Source organism: Electrophorus electricus, unplaced genomic scaffold (assembly GCF_041902795.1).
Source record: "Electrophorus electricus isolate QZ-2024a unplaced genomic scaffold, ASM4190279v1 Scaffold31, whole genome shotgun sequence".
NCBI classification, from domain to species: domain Eukaryota; kingdom Metazoa; phylum Chordata; class Actinopteri; order Gymnotiformes; family Gymnotidae; genus Electrophorus; species Electrophorus electricus.
In genome coordinates this window covers 1,444,819-1,454,211 of record NW_027658594.1, presented here as the reverse complement: position 1 = coordinate 1,454,211, position 9,393 = coordinate 1,444,819, and the positions used below count along the sequence as shown (strand labels likewise).

The 9,393-nt window shown below is 44.4% G+C and overlaps 1 protein-coding gene across 1 annotated transcript; it reads right to left on the bottom strand.

Moving 5' to 3' along the window:
- Positions 1-919: 919 nt before the first annotated feature.
- LOC145655654 (homeodomain-interacting protein kinase 1-like) lies at positions 920-8,141 on the bottom strand. Its single transcript, XM_081709149.1, has 10 exons — positions 7,925-8,141; positions 4,626-5,098; positions 3,922-4,295; positions 3,140-3,263; positions 2,594-2,713; positions 2,387-2,473; positions 1,905-2,086; positions 1,529-1,759; positions 1,146-1,272; positions 920-1,018 (listed from the first exon to the last, which is right to left on the bottom strand). Exons 1-10 carry the CDS (start codon positions 8,139-8,141, stop codon positions 920-922), a joined length of 2,034 nt encoding a protein of 677 aa, XP_081565275.1.
- Between the last annotated feature and the right edge of the window lie 1,252 nt (positions 8,142-9,393).

Here is a 9,393-nt window from a genome sequence, read left to right as displayed (position 1 = left end):
ACATCCAGTGAGTGTGTATCCTGGCATGTTAAGGTAAAAGGCATCTCCGACTGGAATACATTTAAGCGGTTTCGGGCGCCATCTGGTGGCGACTTGGAGTCCTTATCACGCTCTCATTTCTTTTGTATGGCGGGACAAGTGTTTTGTTATCCTACCTATCGAACAGTTCTACCTAGATTTAATGCACTTATGTACATTAGCATTAGTCCAGGCTTCTGGTGTTTATTTTGGATGCATATATTATAATTAGGCTACTGTGGACATTTGTATTTTGTATAGCTACAGCACCTGTACTTCACACACGTGTAGTAATCGGATCTAGAAAGTTGCCAGCCCTATTAAAATATTAGATTTATAGTATAATAGTTTCATTAAACAGACAACGCGTTAATCACAATAATTTGCATGATGATTAATCTTGAACCAAAAATCTCGCCGGGAGCTGTAGTTCTCTTTCCAGACACACACCCAATAAAACTGTGCTTGATCATTTCTTATTGATAGCCACTGACTATAGGATCAATAGAATAGTACAACCAAATAACCTTTAATGTTTTGCTTTACTGTAATACAATTTAGAATTGCGATGTTACCCTTTTAAGAAGAACTGAACACATTGTGACAAGAGCAACTAGATGAAGCTTTATTGACATGCTGGTCAAGGACTCACATCCAATATGTTTAAAATACATTAATTGAGGCCAAGTGCAGCATAAAAAAATATTTTAACTTCACACAGAACCAAAACCATCAACATCAAAATATAAATGTATAAAAATATGGGTATTGTTAAAAAAAATGTTAAAAATGGGGCCTCCCACAGAAAGGCATGGCACAGTCAGCGACTTCAATTCAAAGTTTTTTATTCAAAGTAAAAAAAAACAAAAACAAAAAAACACTTGGGCAGGTTGGTGGCGCTCTACACGAACTTGGACAGACGCTTGGGGCTGAGCGGGATGTATGTGGACATGTCGGAGTGCTGCGCCGTCACCCAGCTCATGACGTTCGCCCGCCGCAGCTGGGAGTTGGGGCCAAGGAAGGGAAGGAAGGGTTAAACAACAAGATGAGTGACAGCAAGGAAAGTGTTAGGAAGGGTTTCATAATGGCTTTAAAAAGACGAGGCGAGGGCACCTGGTGGGCTGGACTTTGGTGTCATCTTCGTCCTCCGAGTCGCTGGAGATGATGATGACGCTCATAGCTGGGCTGGGCGTGTCAGAGATGATAATGGGCTCCGATGCGTCGCCCATGCCATGCACGGGGGAGGACACAGGTCTGGCACAGGGTCAGAGGAGCACGTCAACACTCTCAACACACACTGCACACTCGAGTGAACACACACAACCTATCACCAAAGTGTGATGCCACAGAGCCATCCAGCACTTGTTACAACAGTTGTACCCACAATGCAGACCCACACACTAGACCAGTAGGTCTCGAGTCCTGTTCTAGGGTTCCCTTGCACTGAATTAGTGTGGAGTTTTAGCGTTAATGCCAGCCATTATAAAGTGCAATAAGAAGCAGGGAGTACCTAGCCCGGCTCTCTGCTTGGCGATCTTTTGACCTCTTGAACCCGCCCTGCTGTGCCGGTTGTCCCACCTGGCTGTGCTGGGCGAGCCAGCTGCTGAAGGTGTCATTGAGGTTGGCAGCTGTGCTGGCCCCGCCCCCCGCCCCACCCCCACTGCCAAACAGGCTCTTGCTGCCATCACACCCTGTGCACTGCCGATTGCAGATCTCCATTTTCTGGAAGCAAGATTTCACACTGCAGCGAGAGAGAGAGAGAGAGAGAGAGACATGGGCGGGGGGCAAGTTACAGTACTACCATTTGGATTTGTAAATTAAGATGGTGTTCCTTAATTTTTTTTAAAAACTGTGACATGTAGATTGGAAGGCCTGGAACAACTCACTGGGCACTTTGAGGGAACTGGAGGAGGTGGCTCATGGTGACAAACGGGTGCTTCAGGGCCTTCATCGGCGTGATCCGTTTGTCAGCGTCCAGCGTGAGCATCTTGTTCAGCAGGTCGATGAACTCCCGCCGGTCTGCCTTCTCCGCCGAGACATCTGCGCCTTCCAGACTGGTCGCATTGACCTGCGTGAGAGACCCAGGGGTGAGTCATATTAAACACCAGCAGAGGGCACCGATCCACCTAAGACGCAGCAAGTTCTGCAGCAAGTTACTATGCATTGCTCTGCCTTTCGTAGATGCCGTTCTCCAGAGCGATTCATGTGCGTTCCTCATTATAACGGCACGAACGCTCGACCTTTGAGCTAGCACCTTGCTCGACCTGCTCTACAACGTGAGCCGTGGAAGCTGTTTCTCACGTTCTTCAAATTCACATCACAACAGTAAAGCAATGCGTACAGTTATGTGCACAAAAGCCAAAATAACCTGCATCATGTCGTCAAGACAGGTGAAAATGTACTTCCGTGTCTCTTTGGACTTGATGCCATGCTCTGCCTCATGCTCTGAAGGCGTCTGGAGAAAGGAAAGAAAAAAAATCAACCATTCAGCTCCACCATAAAGTTACATGACATCATTAAGTTACATCCCTTATGAAACAAACACATGGTATTTGGCATTTAAAGACTGGCAAACCTTGAGTCTCCACAGGGGGCAGCTGGAGTCAGGGCTCCTGTGGAAATAATAGTTGCTCTTGGTCCCTGCGCTCAGCAGGTACTCTGCTGGTAGGCCCTGCGTCTGGGAGATGTAACGGATCTGCAGAGACACCACACGGCAAGAGGATTACGACTTTATTTTGTGTTCATCCTTCCATTTTCAAAATGCATGTATAAAAAAAAAAGAAAAGAAAAACAGGCCATAGAAACTCTTATTTATATTATTCCTAAAAATAAGCTAGCCAAAGCAGTAGCTAAAAGCTCAAACCATACATTCACTCTCTTCCTTGCTAGCCATTATGGACTCCCTAACAAACTGCATAGTTAGAAGAACGGCCATTTCCATTAGCAACACTACGCCACTCTTTTCACAAACAAGATTTACGTCTTCATCACACAGTGAGAAAAGTGTGAAAAGAAAGTGAAAGAACCGACCCCAAATCAGCGAAATTCTACAGAGCTCCGTGAATCCAAGCCCAAGATGCGTGAAAAAGACTAGGCACAGCTCAAAGGCCCGTGTGCTTACCTGATCATATTCAGAGGCTCCCGGATACAGGGGGGAGCCCAGAAACAGCTCGGCGATGACACAGCCCAGCGACCACATATCCACGGCCTCGCAGAAAGGGAGACCCAGGATGATCTCAGGTGACCTAGACCAAAAACACAGATATCGCCATCATGAAATCAGTCTCGGCTGATTCCCTAGTTTGTGGTGATTCGGCGGCAATTGCTTTAACACAAAGGGTGCTGAATTCATTCATGAAAATGTAAAAGGTTTAAATAGTATTTTGTTGATGAGTCCAGGTTTTTTTCCCCCCCTACACACCACTTTACATTACACACCCACTATTCTAACATGGAACTATATGCAAAAATGCACTGACACTACAATGATGTTCTGTTTTCCATTAAGTAAATACAGAGTATCAATGCAGTTAAACACTGTTACTCAGTAAACAACACTGTTAATTAATGGTATAGCTACAATGCAACAGCAGTTTTGTATAGACATGACCAATACTAATATTACCAAAGCCTGCAACTCGGAGCATCCTAACTAATCTCAGACACTGAAGAGGGTTCATCAGGTATTTTGCTAAATAACAGCACTCACATGAATCACTAAAATTAAATCACTTATAAATCAAATATGAATCAGTCGTGCTCCAGTTAACTGTAATGCTTATCACGATTTTAATGTGTAGCAGGGTCATCGCAACTGCCAAAATGTGCAGCTCTACTCTAAAGCACACTCGAGTGCAACAAGTGCACACTTATTTCTAACACGCCTCAGCACGTGTCCCTCACCGGTAGTATCTGGTCTGCAGGTAGCTGGAGCACACGGCCTCGGAGACGTGGCTAGCCGAGCCGAAGTCGATGACTTTGACCCTGTACGGCTGCCTGACGGGGTCCACCAGCATGATGTTTTCGGGCTTGAGGTCGGTGTGGATCAGGCCCAGGCTCTTCAGCTTCATGAGCGCTTTGGCGACCTGCTGCAGCACGGGCCGGACGCACTTCAACAGAAGCGGGCTGAACATGCTGTCCTTCAGGAAGTCGTAGAGGCTCTGCCCCAGCATCTCGAACACCAGGCACATGTGCTTCTTGTGCTGGAAGCACTCATACGCACGCACGAAGTTGAACTCGTCTGCGTTCTCCCTGCTCAGCCGTCTCAGGATGCTCACCTGAGGAGGAGCAAATGAGGAAAGACAGATTTAATTTTTCTGCACTTTTTTTTTTAATACACATCCAAACAGGTATGGCTTATGCAATTGTAGCTAAGCCTTCTTTTTATAGTAAGCTTCAAGCTGTCGATGTGTTATCTGAACTAGTTCCTACTGATGCTTTGAAAATTAGAACTAGTGTGCTGATACCAAACACAAGTGTTTTTGTGCTACCCTGGCTGTATACAGATTCCACAGTGTGAGTTAGCACATCTGATACCAACAAACAGAATCGGGGCTACAGCTGATTCCATATCAAAAGCTCCAAAAAAGCAGGCAAAACTTTCCCACCTCGATCTGACCCTGTCGAGCAAAGAATGGATGGTTTTTCAGTATCTTGATGGCAACCATTTCATTGGTGTCCTTCTTGGAGCATTTGGCCACCTGGCCAAAACTTCCACAACCAAGGTAGTGCAGAACCTCGTAGCTGTTGGAGGCAGAGCAGAGGATTTCATTCTGCACCAGCTGGTATTCGCAATCACTTATCGATTTGCTGCTATCTGCGGTACAACCGGAGTACGCAATGGACTGGGTGGAAGAGGTGGTTGTTCCGCTCCTGGCCACGCGCTTGGACAACGAAGGGGTGTAGAGATCCTCCAGGATCTGTACGCTGTCGCTGCTGTGTTCCCCTTCTCTCTTCCTCTTCAGGCTGCACCGCTTCTGACGGGCGTCTTCTCCCCGCTGGCTGGACGACGACGCAGCCTTGTCTGAGGCTCCAGAGGGGGAAAAGACCAGGGCAGGTAAGCCATCGGTTGAACTGAACCCTGGATCCGAGGGCCAGGGCGTCCCCGGCCGAATCCGAGGACCAGGACTCCGCAGGTAGTAATTGCTCTCGAATTTTACTTTCTTGGCGATCCCACTGGAGGAATCTGAAGGGGAAGAGAATATACCTTTAGGGAAAGATGAAAACAGGGCCACTAACCAAAGGAATGCTATGCAGATCTAGTTAGGGGCTATATTCAAAATTAAAACTAAAACAGCAGATTAAAAAACAACAACAACAACAACAAAAAACCACGATCTATGATTTAGCTAACGCTAGCTAGCTAACGCTAACGCTAACCGCTAGTTAACTTCATAACTTACCCTCAGTGTTGATTATTTTCCCACCTTTAACCTTACGGAAAGAAGGCTCAAGAAAACCGAACGGATATAATTCATGATCATCCATGTTGTTCTGTGGTTCTTAATTTAAAGAATTGAAATTATTAGCATGCTATATCGACCGGAGTGAGATTTCCACCAAATATCAATTCGCTACTCTACGGACTCTTCGTTCCATGGCAACAAGGTGACATGGACAGGTGTAACGTCATAAAGTGGAATTTCAAGTGCACGTATTGAACCTGGCCAGTAGACAAGATAAAAGCTCACATTTATTTTACTCTTTGTCCAGACATAATCAAAACTAGTGTCTGCTTGTCCGCCTGCTGCACCTACGGGCCCAAACTGGCAGACTCATATAAATCACTTGATAGCATCGAATATTAAGTACTACATTTATCAACATAACATTTCTTAGGACTAATACATGTACCTGCTTACCGATTTCAGCCGTCTACATGCATCCGTTCTCCAGAATCCCACGCTAAATATTTCGTGCTTTTCTGGTAAATTTCCACAACAATCGTGCCTGTCATTTTAAATGGCATTTTAAAACATGCTTCCAGTATAAGATAACTTCAGATTTTGTCAAAGAAAATTCAATTACATAAAAAGTGGGGTGGGTGACTATTATTTACTTCATATGTTTCCTGGGCAAGTGGCGTGATTGGCAGGTGTTTCAACAAATGGAGGAGGTGTAGATGAAAACGTAGACCCTTCACTTGTCTTATTTAGTTCTCCTTTTAACCGTTTAAAGGTCCGCGTGCTGTCAATCAGCTTCCCATTTATTTGACGCTGTTTGGCGAAACTCATGCAGCCATAAGAATGATTTGAACGCCAATACTTTTGGACATCATGGAAAGGAAGAGGCTTATTTGAGCTGAAGTTTATGTGGAGTTGTTTGGGAGCTTCTAGCATGGACTAGCTACAATGTATAAAGTATACTATTTCTTTACAGTATTATGGTATAGATTCTGTGGATTCCATATATACATTAAATGTAAAATGTTGCCCAGTTATGTCAGAAATAGCAAACAAAAACCACAGGCTCCAAGTTACTGAAAGAGAAGTATTAAATGAGGTCCTGGTAGAGCATACGTGCAGGTTTGTCAGACATGTTCATGAGGAGTTTAACTGAAGCAAAATCCTCATCACACACCCAAGGAGTCAAAGCCTGCAAAATCCCCAAGTAGCAAGACTGCATCCAGGTAGCACTTGCTGATGGAAAGCAAAAAATAGTGCTGTATCCTGCTCTGTGCCTCATCCACTGTACCAGTCTCTTAGTATTGGACTTAGTGTGGTTAATCAATCTTTGACTGTGCTGATTACATTTATGTCATTTAGCTGACACTTTTATTCAAAGCGACAATTATGACTGAGTACGATTTGAGCAATTGAGGGTTAAGGGTTTTGCACGGGGGCCCAACAGTGGCAACGTGGCAGTGAACCAGCAACCTTCCGAGAACAAGTCAAGTACCTTAACCGCTGAACTACCACTGCCTGTGTTTATATATTGTACTATTTAAAGATTTTGCAGTTACTTGGATTTTGTCAATATAGCAACATGCCCTCAGTCCAGCAGAACAGGAAATCTGAAACCTGATAAATTACCCGTTTCAATTTTTGTTTTCTATTTTAAACACACACAATCCCAAAAAGATTTCTCTGTAGTAATACAGTTCACTACTATAGTTATAGAATTAGCTCCAATTAGCCCACAATATCCCTTTAAATTAAGCCAAAATTCAAAGTCTGAGGTGAAGATCCTATAAAGGTTACATAAGAGCTTGATGTTACATGTGTTTTGAACAAATACTGCCACTAAGTGCCAAAGAACTATTTTTTATAGTTACACCTCCCATGGAATTCAAAATACAACAATCAACTTGTTAAACACATTAATCACACATTGCATTTGAGATACATTTAATACAGTTTGTTAGTCTGTTTGTAAAAAACACTATTTTTTTAAAAAAAATGAAGGCATTAAAACAATAAGCCCAGAAACTACAATAATCAAGTTCAATAATCGAGCTGATGTTCAATGTCCGAATCCCTCATGTCTCTCCGTGTTCCTCTTCCTCTCACAGGTAAGGATACAGGCTTTCCTCTGGCTGAGCGAGTAGGCCACGGGCCAATGGTAGGGCTGGTCAGGGAGCTGGTGACGAAGGGAGCTGCTTCCTGATCTATCGTGGGATGACAGCACAGACTGCTGGACCTGTAGGAGGAGCCAAAACAAAAAAAAGGGCACCAAGATATCGATAGGTATGTCAATATTCCCAGCACCCAGCTGAACTACTGCCCAACATTGGAAACCTATTATAGCGTGTAATTATTATAAACCTATTATAGGGTCTAGATTCCACTATTACTGCCTCGTAGTAGCAGGGCTCTGCTGTACTATAAATGTGTTTCTGTCTTCTACTAAAAGTCTCTTTTGGTAGTGTAATTTATGTTGGTCAAATGGCTGCATGACCGTTTTCAACACACATTTATAGAGGTGTTGGTGAGGTGATCCTTCCTGAGTTCCCCGGCCAGCAGAGCATGAATGACCTGAGTGGGCGAGCAGCTCTGCACCATGGCACCGAGCGCAAGGTCCTTGTCCTCCCTGATGAAGAGGTTGCTTTCGCCCGCCTTGTGCGGCAGCATGCAGGGAACCAACTCCGCCTTGGCGTCCATGGCCCTCCACAGGTCGGTGGACATGTGCGCCAGTGTTGTCATGGAAGCACGCGACACCATGGAGCTCAGATTCTTCAACTGGGACAGTGGACATGGGGCTCAGGTGTTCAGGCACTCCATGGGGATGTGCCTGCTTAAACACGCCGATCGGACTCATCCGATATGTGGCAGATTTAGTTGGTGTGTCAGAGAAGGAAAAGCATCAGTTTGTACTACCATGTTTAAGGACAACATATTCCTCGCTAGAACATTCCAAATTGACTCTTCATCAGGTTAGAACCATTTTGGTCACAAAACAGAGCAATTCCAGCTCGGACAGCAAAATGCGAAGCTCCTTTTTGGGCCATTGTTTATATGATTTGATTAGAGAATCTTTTGTCCCTGAGAGGGCCCCTCTGGACCACAGTCAGGCACACATCGTGGATCTTGGGAAGCAGGATGTTGGTGTGGTTCTGGGCCAGAGACTGCACCAGAGTCAAGCTCCCCTTCTTCTTCTCCCTAAAACAGCGTTAGAAAACGGTGTACATACCTGGTGTTATGATATCGGTAATGCTAAACAGGTTTCATTAATAAAATCAACTTTTAAAAACACAGAAACAAATGTATTCGCTGTCAGGGTGACCCTCACTAATTTTTATATTTATTTTTCCAAAGCATGCCATTTGTGTATTTTTAGGTATGCTCTGTAATTATAGCTCTTTGCCACCTGCCTGAAGTGGGGCCGCTCTTCTCTGACAGCAGCCTGTGGGCCGCGGATCCTTCGCTCTCTCTGGGGCTCATCCAGTGGTGGGAAATGGCTCACAGAGGAAGCATCTGCCTCAGAGTGGGAGCTACTCTGGCTTTTCCTCAGGAGATCAAATCAAAAATCAAAATCAAAAGTTATTTATATAGCGCTTTCTAGAACAGATGTCACAAAGCACCTTTACAAATGTCCAAGTCCAAGCCACCAGTGAGCAAGCCAAGGCTGACAGTGGCAAGAAAAAACCCCACTAGAGCATGAGGAAGAAACCTTGAGAGGAACTAAAACTAAACGGTGGGCCCATCCTCCTCTGGCCGACAACAGTCACCACAATAATAACAATTTAAAGAGAAAAATATAATTATAAAATGAAAAAACAAGTAAAGTGTCTTGGTACAAGTAAAGAACCTGCACCTTTCGATCTAAGCAGACATGGTGGTTTATAATGAACTAAGAGTTCTCTAAGGAACTGTGGGGCAAGACCATTCAATGCTTTGTAGGTAATTAGAAGTATTTTATAATCAATATGAAATTTTA